The 18,996-nt window shown below is 44.3% G+C and overlaps 1 protein-coding gene across 2 annotated transcripts; it reads left to right on the top strand.

The window, feature by feature from the left end:
* Nucleotides 1–4,711: 4,711 nt before the first annotated feature.
* Nucleotides 4,712–17,373, top strand: LOC110554585 (homeobox protein SIX4). 2 transcript variants are annotated; one of them, XM_060387638.1, is made up of 4 exons: nucleotides 4,712–4,795; nucleotides 5,002–5,816; nucleotides 8,463–9,151; nucleotides 13,494–17,373. In XM_060387638.1, exons 1-4 carry the CDS (start codon nucleotides 4,793–4,795, stop codon nucleotides 14,288–14,290), a joined length of 2,304 nt encoding a protein of 767 aa, XP_060243621.1. In that variant the 5' UTR covers nucleotides 4,712–4,792; the 3' UTR covers nucleotides 14,291–17,373. The 2 variants fall into 2 exon arrangements, with proteins under 2 accessions (XP_060243621.1, XP_021502932.1); XM_021647257.2 differs by having other exon boundaries at nucleotides 4,712–5,816.
* The last annotated feature ends 1,623 nt before the right edge of the window (nucleotides 17,374–18,996 follow it).

Below are 18,996 nucleotides of genomic sequence, written 5' to 3'. Positions count from 1 at the left end.
TCTAGAGAAATCTATATCATCTCTCTCTCTCTCACAGACACACACACACACAGGAGACCACTAGAAACTTACAATCAGTCATTTTTCTGTCTGTATTTCTTCTCTACACTGTCACCTATGTGACTCATTAGGTCACCCACTGCCTTACCTCCTGTTGATCAGTGTGCTACAAAAAACATGCATACAAATCTTGATTCTTCTAGCACTAATAGAAAGCCCTTTAAAAAAGGTTCTCATTGTTTTGGTTTGGGAAGGTACTCATTCTGGATAATTGGCATTGGCCCTGATGGTATACATAGACAAACGTACAAACTACAAACATAACAGCAAATTGAACATTTAAAAGTTTTTTTGTTGTTTGGTGTTTTTTTATTTGCTTGTGTGTGGTTTTATTGTTGGTGTTTGCTTCTTTGTTTGCTTGTTTGTGACAGGGTTTCTCTGTGTAGACTTGGCTCTGCTGTACTCCCTTTGTAGACCAGGCTGGCCTTGAACTCACTAAGTGCTGGGAATACAGGAGTACACCACTGCACCTGTCTGGTTTTTTGTTGTGTTTTGTTTTTTTAGGCAAGATCTTGATTGGTCTATAACTTTGGATCAATGTTCTGTCTTTTAACTACTTTCCAACTACCCATTTATATAAAAACCTCTGTTCCATATCAAATTACTTAGTATTTCAGCAAAGCATCAAATACTCTTGGTTCCATGCATTTCCTATTCCGTTCCTTTGCCTCTAATGAACCACTCACTGTCCTTGCAAAATTCTCATCCTTTAAAGATTCGGCTGAAAACCCAAGCCTTACCACCCACCACTCTTAAAATTACTCTCTTCCTCCTTCCCTTGCTCTAGACTGTATTCATCTATAAATGTCTTATCTTCCCCCCAAGAATTCAACCTCCTACAGAGACAGAGATTCAATAGATTCGCCCTTCTATCCTTCAGTTCCTAATGCAATGCCTTATGCTTAGGCAGGACTCAGAAAACGATTGGGAAGTGAATGGTCCTTCAGAAATGCTCATTACACATCAACCACCTTCATTAAGTAGCAATGGAGGAGGGTGAGTTTAGAACCAGCCTTCATTAGCTCTCTGAAACAGAACGAGCCTACCAAGAAGCTGGTTATCTTCAGACAGCCAACGTCAATTTGGAAATGGAAATTCCCATTCTGGAGCTGGAGAAATAGCTCTGTGGGCCAAGCCTGATGATGGAACCAATGCAACGTAGGAAGAGAGAACTAATTTCACAGAAATGTCCTTTGACTCCCACACATGAGCTGCAGCACATATACACACCAACACACAATAATTATATATATATATGCCCCCCGAGTGCTGGGATTAAAGGGATGCACCACCACCACCCAGCCTAAATTTTAAAGAAATCTGAAGCCAGATTAAAGAGTTTCCTTTAATCTCAGAACTCTAAGTGTTGAGGCCAACCTACAGAGTCTGTTCCAGGACAGGAAGAAACCCTGTCTCAAGAATCCAAAAACAAAATGACATGGTGGGGCTTGGTAATGTATGTCTTTAATCTCAGTGCTCTAGAGACCGAATAGGAGAAGCTCTGTGAGTTCAAGACCATCCTGGTGTTCAAAGTGAGTTCTAGAACCTCCAGGGCTATTATACAGAGAAACCCTATCTGGAAAAACAGACAAACAACCCCCCCCCCAAAAAAAAAAGAAAGAAAAAGAAAAGAAAAAGAAAAAACGAACTCAAAAACTCAAAACATAGCATGTTATACTGAACCAGATTTTCTTCAAGACACTAAGATAGCATGAAAATCTCCTTGCTTTCATCACTGTCTTCAGTCTATAAGAAAGGACACAGAATAAGGATTTGGGTTTTTCTTCTGTTCTTCATACTCACACAATCTCAGCCACTCTCCCAGATCATAACACAGCATAGCCTTGCACGTCAGCACAGCAGACTCAATGTTCCCAGCATGACAGAGGAAGGAAACAGAAACAATTTCAAAAAAACCATTTGGTGCAACAAGTGCTTGCTCCAAGATGAACTCCACACATAAATCCAGTGTTCCATTCCACTCTCACTGACCATGTTAGAATCTACTAGGAATTATGGCAGGATATGCTCTGAATCTCACCCTGCCCAAGACACCCAAAGACTAAGATTCCTGGTCCTAGAAGCACCTTCCCCTGCAGCTGGTGTATAAATTGACAAAATTTGAATCTGTAGCGGGATTCCTTAGATCTCCTGCGAATGGAGTTATTCAGGCCCCAAGGTCCATGGTTCCCATAGATGCACTAGTGTAGACTGACAGAGCCACCAGTGCTTACGTATAAAATGATGAACTTGGTACCCTAGAGACAACATACAGAAGACATGCAAAAGCCAAACGTGTTCTCTTCTAAGTCACGCATTATATTTAATTGATAATGATTCAGAAGCTAACTCCTATGACCCCATAAAGCTGGCCAAAGGAATTTTAAATTAGGTATATAAAACTCAAAAGTCTCCTGCTTTGCATTATTGGTAGGAAGACAGCAATTATTTACAGAAGAGTAATTATGTATCAAGGTTTTTTTTTTTTGGAACTACTTATTTAATCTTTACAATAACCTCTGCTTTCTTTATACTCAAGTAAATGGCAGAGCTAGGACTGAACTCAAGTCTGTCTAGCTGAACCATAAGTGTGTTTCTTTTCCATGGAAGCAAACTACTTATTGTCTACTTTGCTCTCATAAATAAATTTCAAAAAATCAAATGCAGTATGGCCACCTAGGTTGGACTGCAACACAGAAAGTAGTAGAAAAATGAATGGACTCCAGATAATAAAGTCTATAAATAACTAATAATGGTGCGTAATATGCCAATGTTATCTGCTCATACGAATGTACTGCTACAATATTTCAACATTAGGGACAAATATATGAAGGGTAAGCCAGAACTCTACTATTTTTGTGACTTCTCAGTAAATCAAAATTATTCTAAAACGAAAGTATGTTTTCAAGTACAAGAAAATTTTAAAAAGCAAGGAAGTTTTAAAACCCAAATATCACCCTGAACTTGATAGCTCTCTTGATGTCTTCAAAGGAAGAGAAAAATGAAGTCTTTCCTATGATCATCAATTTTAAAGCTGCCAAATATATCACCACTTATGGTTTCATAATATTAGGATATTGTTTTTGAAAGAAAGGGAAGAAGGAAGGAAGAGTGAGGGCTGGTGAGAAAGCTGAATTGGCAAAGATGTTTGCCATTAAGCCTAACCACCTAAGTGGAAGAAGAAAATCAGAGAACTGACTCCTAAGAGTTGTCCTCTGACCTCCACACATATGTCATGATGGCTGGCATGTGCGGGCATACACACACACACACACACACACACACACATTTTCATAGAACAATTAGGTTCTGTATCAAATATCTTGGCTGACCAACAATAAAATTCAGCCTGGTAGCAAAAAAGGAGAGAGAGAGAGTCTCACCAAATTGATGTGACAGCAGGTGACCCAAACAGCTGCCTTACAACATGCTGAAATAGGCAGTTGTGACTAACTGCGAAGCAGAAGCAATACAAGGCAACCCTCAGATAAAGGTTAGGGAGAAGACACTCAGCTGTTAGACTTTGAGAAGCACCCACAGGCAAATCCAGCTGACCCACAGAAGCCACAGACAGCTTCGCCCCTTTCTGAGCTAAGACCTCATGAACAGAGGTCCATGATCGGAAGAAACCCAACTGATGACAGCAACACACTCTACCTCCACACCCTCAGCCCCAAACCCTGAGACCAGTCTTCCATTTGTGTGTGTTTGGCAAGGGCTGGTGATCCTGCACTGATCTCCAACATGCCCGCATATAGAGAAGTTGTTCTTCCCAGACCAATCTATCACCTTCAAAGAGAAACTATTTATCCATCCTAGCACCACATTGTGTGTGTGTGTGTGTTGGGAGCTGGAGGCGGGGGACATTTGGTGCATATATTTTGAGTGTTTCTACTATGATAAGCAGGTTTGGGTTCTTAGCTTATCTTATAACTTAGCTCTCTTTCTTACTACTTATCCAAGATAAACATCCAGTTTTATTTTCTATACGCTTATTTATGTCCATTCCATCTCAGGGTTTCCAGGCTTCTGGCAACTTTATTATTATTACTATTATTATTATTATTATTAATACTTCTTGCTTTTGTCATCCAAGTGGACTACACACACTGCTTATTTCCAGGTTTTCGGGAAGTTCTCCCCCTCTGGAATTTTCATTACTATCAATGCTTCTCCCGCAGAACATTCCTTAGTGCTGTTCTTGACCCTTTTGAATACACATCCTTAATAAAGACATCCCAAGGTGGGGGAGGAGAAGAGGGAGGAGCCGGGAAGCTTGGGAATTATTCTCTTAAGTTTTGGCATCCACATACTGGGGGTGGTCTCTTTGTTAAAAATTTAGCCGTCCAGACCTTAAGGTCACGAGATTAATATTCCCTTGGGAATCACATGGCCTTTCTTTGAAAGAGCTGTCGAGTTTTCAGGCCCCACTAGGTAACTGCCCATTCAGAAACATAGCCAGAAAAGAATGTCGGTGTTTTCCGGCAGGTATAGGTGCCTGGGGGGTCAGAGAGAGAGGGAAAGGCAAGGGGTGGAGTGGGAGGCGGGTGATCGACAGGGATAGAAACAGTGTCTCCTCCTCCCACTGAATGTGAAATAGCCAATGGGGTGGCGCGGCCGGGCCGGCCGGGCGGCCAGTGCCATATAGTATGCAGCAACCGGAGGAGTCACGTTGGGGGAACGGCAGAAGGCAGCTATCCGTTTACACTACTTTGCTCTAGCAGCTATCTTAATGGTGACTGCGTGGCCTGGGGGAAACCTGATCGGCCAGATCCAGCCGAAACCGGGAGGGAGGGAGTGGGCTTTCCGGAGGGGGGAGGGGGAGGGAGACGAAGAAGGAGGAGTAAGAGAGGGGGAAAGAAAGAGGAAAAGAGTGCGAGGGAGTGAGGGAGGGAGGAAAATAAACAACAAAAAATGTCCTCTTCCTCCCCCACCGGGCAGATTGCAAGTGCGGCGGACATCAAGCAGGAGAATGGGATGGAAAGCGCCTCGGAAGGACAGGAGGCGCACCGAGAAGTGGCGGGGGGCGCGGCGGCAGGGCTGAGCCCCCCGGCTCCAGCTCCGTTCCCCCTGGAGCCGGGGGACGCCGCGGCTGCCTCCAGGGTAAGCCGGGAGGAAGGGGCAGCGGCGGCCGGAGCGGCAGATCAGGTACAACTCCACTCGGAACTTCTGGGCAGGCACCAGCACGCAGCGGCTGCGCAGCCCCCGCTGGCCTTCTCCCCGGACCATGTCGCCTGCGTGTGCGAAGCGTTGCAGCAGGGGGGCAACCTGGACCGCCTGGCCCGGTTCCTGTGGTCCCTGCCCCAGAGCGACCTGCTACGTGGCAACGAGAGCCTGCTGAAGGCGCGAGCGCTCGTGGCCTTCCACCAGGGCATCTACCCCGAGTTGTACAGCATCCTCGAGAGCCATAGCTTCGAGTCGGCCAACCATCCGCTGCTGCAGCAGCTCTGGTACAAGGCGCGCTACACCGAGGCCGAGCGAGCGCGCGGCCGGCCCCTGGGCGCCGTGGACAAGTACCGGCTGCGCAGGAAATTCCCCTTGCCCCGCACCATCTGGGACGGCGAGGAGACGGTGTATTGTTTCAAGGAGAAGTCGCGCAACGCTCTCAAGGAGCTCTACAAGCAGAATCGCTACCCCTCGCCCGCCGAGAAGCGGCACCTGGCCAAGATCACTGGCCTCTCCCTCACCCAGGTCAGCAACTGGTTCAAGAACCGGCGGCAGCGCGACCGGAATCCCTCCGAGACCCAGTCCAAAAGGTGAGCGCCAACTTTCCTCCTCCTTCCCCCCACCCCCACCCCTTCCCAGCTTTCTTTTTCTCCAAGCGCTCGCAAACATGGCGCTTACCTTCCCCACCAGCCTGGTCCGGCTGCCCACCTCTCCCCGCCCCCCACCTCGCTTTCCCTACGGGGAGAGGGGAGGACGACGGTGGCTACGGGCGGGGGATCCTCCCTCCTAACCCTCCCCCTCCTGCCACCAGAAGTTTCTGGTCGCCCGCCTAGGTCTCAGTCTCCGCCCCCACTTCGCTGGTCACTGCTGCCCGGCTTCCCACCCCCATCCTGCTGCCTTTGAAGTTGCCACTTTCCTTGGTTCCTGTACGGAGGGTGTGCGCACGCCGGCGAGGCTGTTCTCACGGCGGCTCCGAGCCCGCAGGGGCTGCCGGCGCCGGCCGGGGTCTATGGCTCCGCCGGGTCCCTGAGAGCCAGGAGTGCGCCAACGCTCCAGGATACCCAGAATTCGACTGAGCCCCGGTCCTGCCCTAGAGGTCACCAGGGCCGCCCTGGAAGGAAAAGGGGGCGTTAATGGAGACCGGTGGCCCGAATGGGGTCTGGGGACGTCGAGGCTTTAATATGACAGAGTTAATCATTCACCCTGCCCTCCCCGGTTCCCAGCGCGGCTAGGGCAGCGTAGGGTGCCAGTGCTGCTTGCCAATGCGGTGTTTTGAAACCTGATTCTGAACAACTTCGGATCGGGTTACAGTGCCACAGGGGTGGCAGGACTGAAGGGCAGTTTCTTGGGCCCCTGAACGCAGCATGATTCCCTCCTGGTGGGACAATTGGGGGATAAGGGACCAGCTGGCATAAGGTGGACAGCAGGAAAGAAGTGGGGGAGGTAGCCACTAAGTCCTCCTTCAGCCCCGACCCCCACTCTTTCTGGTTTGAACTTTATAGTCAATGCTTCCCTCCTCCCCCCTTCTTTCGTAGAAAATGCAGTTTTTCAACCTCTTTTGTGTGTCCGCTAATGTCATAATCTCGGCTGTATGTGCCTTTTGGGTGTCTGTGTGTGTTTATGTGTATTCTTGTAGGGTGGGTAAAGAAAAGGTGGGCCCCTCCCTATGGGGATTGGCGAGAAAAGAATCTAAATGCAGCTCAAATGTTCTGCCCTGTGAAGGAACTCAGGAGCCAGGGAGGCAGGCAGCTCTCCTGGGCTAGGTGAAGGTGATCACCCTGCGCATTCCAGAGCCGGCAGCAGCCCGCCCTCGCTGCTTTGCCACTGCGCCCGGGCGGAGCCCTGAGGCCCACAGTTCACCCCAGGCAGGGAGAGAGGCGCACTGTGCAGCCCTGACTCTGGCTCCCGGTAACCATAAACAAAACATTCCCAGCGACTTGGGAGCACCCCTCATCAGCCGTGAGAGAGGGGGCAACTCAGAGAAGGAGCACTAGTTAGGCGACCCCACCTACCCTGGAGTGCAGACACACCGAAGGAATCTGCTAGGCCAAGGCACTGGGTACGAAGCCGGTGCCACATGCAGGCCGGCTGTCCTGCAACCACACACACTCTTAGCCACGCTCTGCTGACTTCACCCTCCTCCGCATTAACTCCACACCCTCAACCCCCAGCCCAGTTGCCTGGTATAGGCCCCTCTCCGGATCTACCTCCCACCCGCACCCCTGGTGAGTCACCCTCACCAATGGCGGCGACCGCTCAGCTCGTAAATCAAAGCGCTTTCTGCGCTCCCAGCCCCAAAGCCCAAAGCCCGGTAATCCCCTCCCCTCAGCTTGAAAGGGATCGGACCACACTGGATCTTCAGCTGGACCAAGTCCCACCAGGCCTGCGAACTGCTTCTGTCCTGCCCCGCCCAGACTCAGACCAAGTGAGGAAGACTGCCACCATTCTTCCCTGACCTGAACTTGGTTATTTCCCTTAAGTCCAGGATCCCGGCATAGAGGGACTGAGGACTCGGTGAAGGAGTTTGATAGTTACAAGGCCACTGAGTGATGCTCACCTTTTCCCTCCCACCTGACCAGGGCACCGGATGGTGTGTGTTAAATAGGCCCCTATGGCTTCCTTGGGATTCAAAGGCAACTGCGCCTACCTTGGGTGGCAAGTATCTTTCCCACAAGGGCAGCCACTTTATTGAATGAGAGTTGTTTGTCTGGTGGAGTAGAAGTTTGGGAGCAGGTGAGAAAATTATCTCTTTTCAACTAACTGGAAGATAAAACTGAACACCTCACCACACCTCCTGCTCCTTTTGGCAATTCCATCTACCTTCAAAAATAACACTAATCTGAAATGGTTTAGAAAGAGGACGGCTTTCTTAAACAGGAAAAAACACATTAACATTTAATGAGTTGTTTCAATGGCAGAGGTAGCAGTCCTTTTAACATTAATGCCATAAGAAGGAAAGAAAACACAGTACTGAAGTTCTTTTGGTTGAATTTTACATTGTCCAACCCTCTTGTCTTTCTCTGGATTGATTTTTAAGAAAAAAAAAAAAATGTTAGGATCCGAATTCATGTTCTCATTGTCCAGCCAGGCAGAATTTACCTCGTGGTTTCAGCAGGGCCAGCAGGCATCTGGTGTGCTTTGCTTAAATACTGCCTTTAGTGGGCTTGGAGGATGTTTTATAAGCTACGTAGATTGTCATCCCCTTGACGTTCAAAATGTCTTCTCCCCCTTAACAGTGAATCAGATGGCAACCCCAGCACTGAAGACGAATCCAGCAAGGGACACGAGGATTTGTCTCCCCACCCACTTTCGGGTGCATCTGATGGCGTCACCAACCTCAGCCTTTCTAGCCACATGGAGCCAGTATATATGCAACAAATTGGAAATGCTAAGATATCCTTAAGCTCTTCTGGAGTTTTGTTGAATGGAAGCTTGGTACCAGCGAGTACTTCACCTGTCTTCCTTAATGGTAATTCTTTTATTCAGGGACACAGTGGAGTTATCCTTAATGGACTGAATGTGGGGAACACACAGACTGTGTCGCTGAACCCACCAAAAATGTCTTCAAACATTGTGAGCAATGGCATAGCCATGACAGACATCCTGGGCTCTACCTCCCAGGATGTGAAGGAATTCAAAGTCCTCCAGAGTTCAGCTGTGAACTCAGCAGCCACCACCTCTTACAGCGCTAGTGCCCCCGTGTCATTCCCAGGGCTGATACCCTGCACTGAAGTGAAAAGAGAAGGCGTTCAGACAGTGGCCTCTCAGGATGGCGGCTCTGTGGTGACTTTTACTACACCAGTGCAAATTAACCAGTATGGCATTGTCCAGATCCCTAATTCGGGAGCAAACGGCCAGTTCCTTAATGGGAGCATTGGATTCTCTCCACTGCAGCTGCCCCCTGTCTCAGTAGCAGCTTCACAAGGTAAAAGCCTCTTTTGGTACCATAATGCACCAGGGCATGTGTTGGCTACTTGCTGTAGATGATGGATTTAATAGTGAATGCAATAGATTGTTGTTATTACCCAGACACACCATTGGTTTACACAGTTAGAGAATAGCCTTGATGTGATTCCCAGTATCTAAACACTCTCCAGCTTGCCTGATTTTCTTACATCCTGGGGAGTGGGGTTTTAATTTCCTCAAACGGAATGGAAAAGTACAGTTTATAGCAGATCTTGCCAACTCTACAATTAGAGGAGTATGATAAGTCAACCAGCGCTTATGAAATAACCCAGTACTTGACATTTTTAAATTAAAAATTAATAAAATTGCTAGGAACATAAAAATTAGTCAAGTAGTTATTTATTTGACCAGAAAAAAAAAAAAACCTTTTAAAAGAGTAAACTAAAAGGCAGGATCTATTCTTGTTTGCGTCCTGTTCTTCCTACAGTTAATACTAAAACCTAAAAGGACCTAAAGGAAAGTTAGAAGAATATGTGCTTTTCTGTCGCTCTGGATGTATGTTCCTTTCTCAGCTGTGTGGGCTTATCGTTCTAAAATCAACTGTGTCCTCGAGCATTTGTGGTGCTGCTAACAGCAGTCTATTGGAGAAAGGAAGTAAGCCTGAGGCTAGCACACCATCCTCAGGAACGTGAATCAAACCTGGATCACTTGTCGTTTTTTTCACTGCAGAGAAACAGGAACAGTGAGAAGGCTGGGCATTGGAAGCTGTGCAGCCCTTAGCTCTTAGAGGCAGGAACTGGTGGACATGTTATCCCTCCTGTACGCAAGTCTGAAAACCCAGGTTTTTACCAAAGGTCAACCTTCTGCAACGCCGTCAGTTTTTATACAAGTATTTCAACTTATTGGAGGCATTAGTGAAAAATGGGTTGTACATTTCACCCCACATATTTTCTCTCTCTAGAAAAAGAGAGAGAGTAAGCCACACTGCCCTGTAGCACACACTTTAGTTCTTTGCTCCAGGTTATGTATGTATAGAGTTAACTCAAGTTACTCTAGGACAAAAGACAAATAATCCAGAGAGAGCCAAAGAGCTTAGTTTTACAATTATTTAGGACTCTAACCCATTTTCCCGCTTTATGAAAATTTCCGAGAAGTTTGCAGCATTTCTGACAACAAAGTTGTACAGACAGTAGGAGTATATATGTTAGCAGGGGAGAAATACAAAAGGCTTTTCATCTGTAATTGAGAAAAACAGTGTCATAGAAAAGTATTATGAAGTAATAACTAGGGTGGGCTTTTTTTGGGGGGGGTGTTGTTTTCCACTCCCCCCCTTCAGTTTTTTCAAGACAGGGTTTGTCTTTGTAGCCCTGTCTGTCCTGGACCTCATTCTGTTGACCAGGCAGACCTCAGAGATCTGCCTGCCTCTGCCTCCAAGTGCTGAGATTAAAGGCTTGCACCTACACCACCCAGCAATTGCTAGCTCCTAAATGGGATATTTACTAGGAATAAGAATAGCATGGTCAGTTAAATTAGCTAAGATCAAATGACCAGGCTCTTACCTCTGACTCTCTGGGCAAATTGAAGGCATAAGTTTAACCAGAGGGTTCCAAGGAGGCAACCTTGCTTTGTAGTAGTTGTGTATTACACTTTGCAGGAAAGCATTTCGGGAATTTGAACTTTATTTAAAAAAAAAAAAAAACAAAAACAGGCCAAGATGGGTACTGTGGTAAATGCCCGTAATCCTAACACTTAGGAGACTGAAGCCGAAGATTAGGGTTCAAGGCCTGCCTGAACTACGTAGTCACTTAGAGCTACCTCCAAGTTAAACCAGGTTATGTAGTGAGAGTCCATCCCCAAACCAAATCAAGTCAACCTTAACACTGAACATTCTTTAAAATGTCCAGAAACACAGTCCTGTCTTCCTAGATAGCTGGGAAAGTTAAATAGGAAGTTACAAGGAAAAGCAGACAGTTTATATTTTTATTCATTTTATAATCAGAGAGGATTTGTGCTTTCTTGTTTGTTTGTTTGTTTGTTTTCTTCCTTAGCATTATTGTGAAATTATGCTTTGCACCTGGGGTTTTTCAGTTCAGTTTTGGTACTGATTTTTAAATTATTGTTTAATTTGTAACTTAGCTGCAGCTGTATTTAAAAATCATGTTCCACCCCAGCATGGTGGCGCACACCTTTGATCCCAGCACTTGGGCGGCAGAGGCAGGCCCATCTCTGTGTTTGTGGTCAGCCTGGTGTACAGAGTGGATTCCAAGACAGCCGGGGCTATTTACAGAGATCTTGTCTTAAAACAACAAAATCGTGTTTTATGTCTGAGGCCTTGGGCTCAATCCCCAATACTGGGGGGAGAAAAAAATCATCCTTTGGAATATATCTTGTTTTTTCCTTCGTTTATATTTGCTAAAGTTTATTTTACATGTACAGAGTGCATTGTTTTACGTGTTTTTTTTTTTATTATTAGCTGTTGGGGAAATGTCGCATATATTGCTATTTATGACTCTATCAAAAATAATCATTTTGTGCATGTCTGCTAGTAAACAGTTTCACTAACACATACCCAAAGCAAAGCAAACATTGATCGGCTTTTCCCTCCTTACAGTTTTGAAGCCAACATGGCTTTTAAAAAGCATTTAAAACCAAAAGGTTTAAAATAGATTAGAGACTAACCCAACCATACACAGAACTGTTTCGTTCCGAACAGTCTTTCCACGGAGAATTACTTATTATGTATTAGTAGGTAGACATTTTTTAAAGGAGTTCAAATACAGTGTTTTCTCCTTTTTTTTTTTTTTTCTCATGTAAAGACACTCTTTTGTTTACATAAAGTGCTTATAATGTTGAAAGGCATATAAACGGCACTTATTAACATAGATAGTGCTATTATCACAATTATTCTAATAATTCAAGAAGGGCAATGTTGAGTGAATTACTTAATCTAATATTGGCCCGTTTTCTGACTCGTAAGGGAGTTGATTAGACCCCTAATTCAAAAGGAGGGTTGATAAGTGCCCCATCTTAATTCTTCCCCAGAAATCTCCCTAAATTCACCCTTCTCTCTGTGGTAATATTTGGGGACTTGAGTCATCTAAATTGCTGTCATTTCACTGTTCCTTTTCAAAAACTCAAATGGGGGGTTGTATTTGGAGATATGGGGTCTGTGTTGTCCCAAGTTTCTCATTTGACCATCGATCTTCAGCTTGCGCTTTTTTTTTTTTTTTTCCTAGCCTCTACAGGCCATTAGAGAGCCTCAAAAGACACCTTTTACAGAGGTGTTAATTCTGGTACTTTATGTGCTTCTGTACTTCAAAAAGAACACTTCAGTGTTACCATTAATTTCTCCCATCACTGCAACACTGAAGATTTAGAGCTAGCACAAGAAAAGAGGGAAGAAGAAGAGGAAAAAAAGAGCCTTCAGGGTTTTGTTGACTCAAGACTGCTTTATTCATAGTTTGGCGGAGGTCTGAAACGTGTCTGTACAGGCTGATGTGGTTAACTTGTAAATTCTAGAGAAACCCATTTTATGTGGTATTTTGGATGTTTTCATTTACGTTTTATGTCAGGACTTGTGCAGAGTTTTTGTTTGTTTGGTTGGTTTGGTTTAGTTTAGGTTTGTTGTTGTTTGTTTGTTTTTTGAGTCAGGGTTTCCCTGTGTAGCCTTGGCTGTCCTGGAACTCACTCTGTAAACCAGGCTGGCCTCGAACTCGCAGAGAGCTGCCTGCCTCTGCTCCCCTTTTCCCCCGCAACACTCCCTGGCTCCAAGTTCTCCACACCACCTGGCTAGTGCCGGTGCAGTTCTAACAAAAATATTTTCTTTTGCATCTGTGTTTTCTCTTTCTGACTGACAGTGTTAGTGATCACTACCAACTAAGAGACGCTAAGTCTCTGGTAAAGACCCAGAAACTCCACACATCACAACTTGAACAAGATTTTCCTTCTTCTCTTTTTTCCTTTTCCCTTGGTCTCAAGTTCAGTCTCAGGTCCCTCATACTTGCTTGCTTTGATTGGCTGTCTTGTATTTTTGTTTTAATTTGGGGGGAAGCTGAGGGACTCTGTCCCCAGGCCCTCCCCTACACATAACCTTCCAAGCCGCCAGCAGTGCCTCTTTTCGGTCATAACAGTGACATGGGAAGTTAACAAATGCAGATGGTCTGTGGCTCAGTGGCAGAATTTGTGCCTAGCATGTGGAAGGCTCCGAGTTCAGTCCCCATCACTGCCATAGCACATTGAAGCGGCCCCTCTCCATAAATCCTATACCTGAGGAAAAACCATGTGTGTGAAAGAAGTCACCGTTTGTTTGCTTCCCTTTCTGTGTGGTTTTCATCAATGCTAACTGGTACTTTTTTCCCTAGGGAATATTTCAGTAAATTCAAGCACTTCAGATGGAAGCACATTTACAAGCGAGTCTGCCACAGTCCAGCATGGCAAACTTTTCCTGAGCCCTCTTGCCCCAAGTGCAGTGGTATACACTGTTCCTAACTCAGGCCAGACTGTAGGAGCTGTGAAACAGGAAGGCTTAGAAAGAGGCCTGGTCTTTTCTCAGCTGATGCCCGTCAATCACAACGCACAAGTGAATGCAAGCCTCTCTTCTGACAATCTCTCTGGCAGTGGCCTCCACCCACTGGCCTCTTCCTTAGTGAATGTGTCCCCGGCTCATAGCTTTTCCCTGACTCCCCCTACACTACTAAATCCCACTGAGCTAAACCCTGACATTGCCGAGAGCCAGCCAATGTCTGCACCTGTGGCCAGCAAATCTACTGTGACATCTGTTAGCAACACTAACTATGCAACCCTTCAGAACTGTTCCCTTATCACTGGTCAAGACCTACTGTCAGTCCCTATGACTCAGGCTGCCTTGGGGGAAATAGTTCCTACAGCTGAAGAGCAGGTGGGTCACGCCTCGCCAGCCGTTCACCAGGATTTTGTCAGGGAACAGCGCTTGGTTCTGCCGTCGGTAGCTAACATAAAGGAGAATTTCTTACAAAACTCGGAGAACAAAGCAACAAACAACTTAATGATGTTGGACTCCAAATCCAAGTATGTTCTGGACGGCATGGTAGAAACTGTCTGTGAAGACCTGGGAACGGACAAAAAAGAGCTGGCCAAGCTCCAGACTGTCCAGTTGGATGAAGATATGCAAGACTTATAAGCCTGATTCACCACACAACACCCCTTTTCTCCATTATCAGCAGCAAATCTTCTCTTTGTGAAGCCCTGAAGACAGAGAGCTCTTACTCGTTTAAAGGAAACCAGTCTACTTCGGAAGCACATGCATTTGGACTGATCTGCATGAAGATCGTAGTCAAATACACAGGAGTGGAACTGCATTGCTGAGACCTTTCTGTTCACATCACGGTTGCTCTTAAATAGATGGTGACAAGTGAACTGTATCAAACCATCATATATCATTTAGTCAGCAATATAATTCTAAGGTCTAAATGGAACATGATAGGATTTTAAATTTAAAATGTATTCGCCTAAACTTAGAAAATTAAATAATAGCTAGAGGCTGTTGTTAGAAGCAATGCAGTTGTTTGTTTGTTGTTTACTTTTACTCCATGGGCATTGAGATGGTTGTGAAACAGTGGTACTCTAGACTATCATAAGGGTATATTTTTCAAATTAAGTAGCTTATGTGTGTGTTTGTGTGTACGTACACACATTCATCGTTTTCAGCATTTTTTTTGGGAAAGGCTTGGTTTTAGTTCTCTACCTGTTTCTAAATGTGATTGTTAGTAGTTAAATGTGGCAGAGAAAGTTTGAAACTCCACTAAACTCTGACACAACTTGGGTACGAATGTAAATATGCCAGTTCTATAAGCAAGATTTGAGTAAGTACAGTGAATTTTTATTTATATCACGTATGTCTCCCTTCAGGCTCTGTGAACTGAAAAGAAAATTGTTTTCTTACTGTTTAATTTATATTTATTGTTTGAGCGGAATTAGGACATCTTTGTTTCCAACCAAGCTTTTTTTTTTTTTTTTTTTTTTGTGATTTTTGTCAGTAGTCTATTGAGGTCAATGTTGACACTGAAACAGGAACTCTTAACCCCCAAAACTGGAATTTTGGTACTTCTCATCACATCCCTCTTTCTTTAGCAGGTTTGCTTCATTTAAATATGTTTTATATAGACTCCTATGTGCCTTTTTACCTTGTGGCCTTTTTATTACTAATAAGGTACAGAAGTGTCAACAGAGTGTGGGTGGCTCTTTTGTACTGTCAAACAGGGTCACGTTTACTACCGCTTTATGTGCGGCAGACGTAAGTTTCACTAAATATGTGTAAAGTTTGTCATGCACGTGGATAAACACTTATTGGCGATGCTTTATCGTTATAATGAAAGTAAAAGAATTATCGAAGACCATGAAACGGCAATTCTTCGGGCTGTGAAAACTACTTGTTTTCTCTTGTTTTTGTTTTTGTTTTTGTTTTTCCCAAGGCAGGGTTTCTCTGAGTAACAGCCAGAGCTGTCCTGGAACTCACAGAGATCTCCCTGCCTCTGCCTCCTACCTACTGAGACAAAAGGCATGCACCACCACTACTCATTTTCAAGTAAACAAAGGACATGTAAATTGTAGTGAACAAAAATCCGTCCAGTTGAAACTCCAATCTCAGTGTTTTTGAGTTGGTTGGTACACTATGACACAGACTGTTGCCTGCCCTATTTTGTCACGTCTCCATTACTGGCAAATCCTTTGGGTTTCTGTAGGATATTCTCTTGTATGATAATGTTGTGGGCTGTGTTTAAAAGTGTTCGCAGGACTCCGCATCCAAGATGTAACTATGCAAATGCCTTCATGTCGTTAGTCCAGGGCGTCTCTGATTTCAGAAAGAAAGAAAGAAAGAAAGTGATCGTTTCCAAGGTGACTTTCCGTCGTCAAGCATAAAGACGGTAGAAGCACACACCTTGCTTTCTTTAAAAGGAGGAAAGGAGTGCTTGATTTCTAACTAACATGCTTATCGGCTGGGGCCGTGAAATAAGTCACCGGGTATTTATTTAGCATTTGCTGTTCTTACAAAGGGAACTTTCAGCCTGGATAAAGAGCCCTCTGAAGACTTCCGTGCCCATCATTCTGATAAAGAACTTAAATCCCAGTTTTTTTGTGAAACTGGTGAATGTCCCTCAGTTGCTGAAACAACGTTATGTGGCCAGAGGCTGTTTGTTTTGGGGCTACTCTTTTGTTTTAACAGAGCCAGTTGTTTGAGCATCCGTCTTCCGCTCTGCCACTACTTACACAGCTGTGTTGGCCCCACGTCCTGCCCAGTCGTGTGCTGATCATATTGCTGTGATTAGTTACACAGGCCTTGTAGTGTAATTTACATACATAAAAAAGATATTTTCCACTAGCTTGCTGCAGATATCAGGAGTCCATTATCTTCAAATACCTGTCTGGCAAAGGAAGTGGGAAGTCAGCAAGTTATATGAGGGGTTTGTGTGTGTGTGTGTGTGTGTGTGTGTGTGTAGGCAAACTTACACACACAAAAAAGTATCTTTTATTCTTCCTCTTTTCTCCCTATGAAAAAGAAAAGATAGCACAAAACTAAGTACTTACCTAGGAAATGTATTCATATTCCCAAAGAATGAACTTCTAACCCTGTAATTTCTCCAGGTAGCTGTACAATCCACCAAGAGTCAGTGCACATTATGAATGAGAACGTACTGTTCTTTTCAGCAAAATAAGGGCCAGTTGCTATATAGCTCGTGTAGATGTGAATGGGAAAAGGTAAACCCTGTGATCTCAGTGCACAGAAGTGCAAAGACTTTTTTTTTCTTTCAACACCAAGGGTCAGCCTCAGAGCCCTTGGAGTTCGTGTGGCAGGATATCCTCCTTCCATGAACCAATGCTTGAAGATGCCGCAAATTACCCTCTAGTGATTCCTGAAGAGGAATCGGAATAGAGGTAAATAACTCCCTAGAAGCCCAACCCTGCTGCTGGCTGTGGGGTGGTTTTTTTTTTTTTGGTGTCAGCCTATCTATGCACTCTAGAGCCAGAATTGGCATTCAGCTCTTAGTTACATCTAGTAGAGAGAATGATCTAGCATTCAAAGGAGGTGCATTCACCGCCCCCCCCCAACAAGCAAAAGCATCTGTGTTGTACTATGTAACTATTCTCATGTATATTTATACTAAAGACTGACTTACACGTTTTCGGTGCCTTTCTTGTGTCGTGAAAGGCAAGTAGAGGTTGTAGCCATAGATTTTTTTTTTTTTAAGAAAACCCATAGTTGAACTGCACACTGACCTGACCTCTGTATGTGCCCTTGTTAGTCTGCATGTTAAAGTTGGCTTGTTGGCCATTTGTAGCGGACTAGCTTGCTACATCCTCAATATGTGCACATTAGTACGTAACCGCGAGTCCTTCATTCTTTAAAATCTTTGATAGATCATCTCATAAAAATAATTCAGGAAATCTGTGGGGAAAGCAATGATAATTTACAAGAACTGTTTCAAAGTCTTCCTAAAATCTAGGTGGTAGAACCTAATGGTTATTTTGTGTCTAATTGATACGTTTCATTTAATTAAATGTTACCACCTTATTTTTTTTTTTAATTAATCAAAGTTATATAGCATGTGACTTTTGGCTTTCAGGGTTTCTCCAAGAAAATGTATCATTTTGTTGCATGTACTGTACATTTAGAGGCAACCAGTTGTACACTCGATATGGTTTTACTGTGCCTTACATGAAGAGAAACACTATACAGAATGTATGACATGGGGTGGGGAACAGAGCCTCGACTGCACTGTTAGATGATAGCACACAGCATGTCCCAGAACATTTCTGTGCTTAACTACCCAACCAAAGAGATCTAAAGTATGTATGTTGTACTGTAATGGGGGGTTATGCCTGGACAATTAAGTGTTTTATTTGTTTTCTGAAATGATGTGAACTTATTTTTCTAAACACTATGCTAAATAAACTTTATATTTATACATACTTGGTGTTGAAAAAAAAAGAGATTGTTTGGGGAATACTGGTCTTTGAAATGAGGGCAACCCACTTCAGTCATCAAGAAACAGGACATGGTTTTTATGTTTGCCTAGAAAAGCAAAGAGTGAGAAAATGCAAATATTTCAGCTGGAAAACACTTAGAAGGCCAATTAGAGTGATTCTGGAAAAGTAATCTGTTGGTCTTTGTACAGAATTATGTAACTCACTTAGCTGTACTGCGTTCATACCCAGAGCTAAACCACAAGAGTTTAGAGACAGGTAGACTCAGTGGTTTCCATCTCCCAAAAGCTGCACATGGACTATGGCACAGAGATGACACTGTAAGATTACACTGAAAGGGCCAAAGACCCTTCTGTCACGGATGTGATTAAAATTGGAGTTCTGTTGCTCACCCCTTGGCCACTGCTGTTAACCAAATTGTGATTATACCCCAATTTGGCAAATAGCTTTGGTCAGAGCTGTGTTTCTGTTGAGTGGAGAAGATGGAGCGTTAATCTAGTTTGGTCCTGATTTTATAATCACATAAAGTCTGAATTCTATTCTTACACATCAGCCCAGGAGATGTTTAAAAGCCATATCAGGAACCAACTGTACATTTTTTTTTTTAATGAAGCTAATTAAAGGCATCAAGTTAGTGTCAGGTGGGCTATCTAGGCACATTCTTGTCATTCAGCTCATTTGGCAGTGTTCTGCGTAGGAGTTAAACCAGTTCAGCACGAAGTGAAGTGATTACACTTCATAACTTCTTAACCAAAACAAAGTACTGTGAAACATTTGAAAGGTAGTTGCCTTTTTCAAGCCTCCTTTGTGGCTCTTCCAAAACCGATCACTTAAATACAACAGGAATTTAAGCTGCATTTCCAGTCTCCCATAAGAAATACTATCTACAGAAGTTTGCCTTTG

This window comes from Meriones unguiculatus, chromosome 7, assembly GCF_030254825.1.
Source record: "Meriones unguiculatus strain TT.TT164.6M chromosome 7, Bangor_MerUng_6.1, whole genome shotgun sequence".
NCBI lineage: Eukaryota > Metazoa > Chordata > Mammalia > Rodentia > Muridae > Meriones > Meriones unguiculatus.
Note: the sequence above shows the minus strand (reverse complement) of the source record. Positions and strands in the feature narration are given on the sequence as shown.

Coding starts and splice junctions, on each gene's coding strand:
- LOC110554585 (XM_021647257.2), top strand. CDS start 4,975: ATGTCCTCTTCCTCCCCCACCGGGCAGATTGCAAGTGCGGCGGACATC. Junction 5,817..8,462: donor TCCGAGACCCAGTCCAAAAG/GTGAGCGCCAAC, acceptor CCCCCTTAACAG/TGAATCAGATGGCAACCCCA. Junction 9,152..13,493: donor CTCAGTAGCAGCTTCACAAG/GTAAAAGCCTCT, acceptor TTTTTTCCCTAG/GGAATATTTCAGTAAATTCA.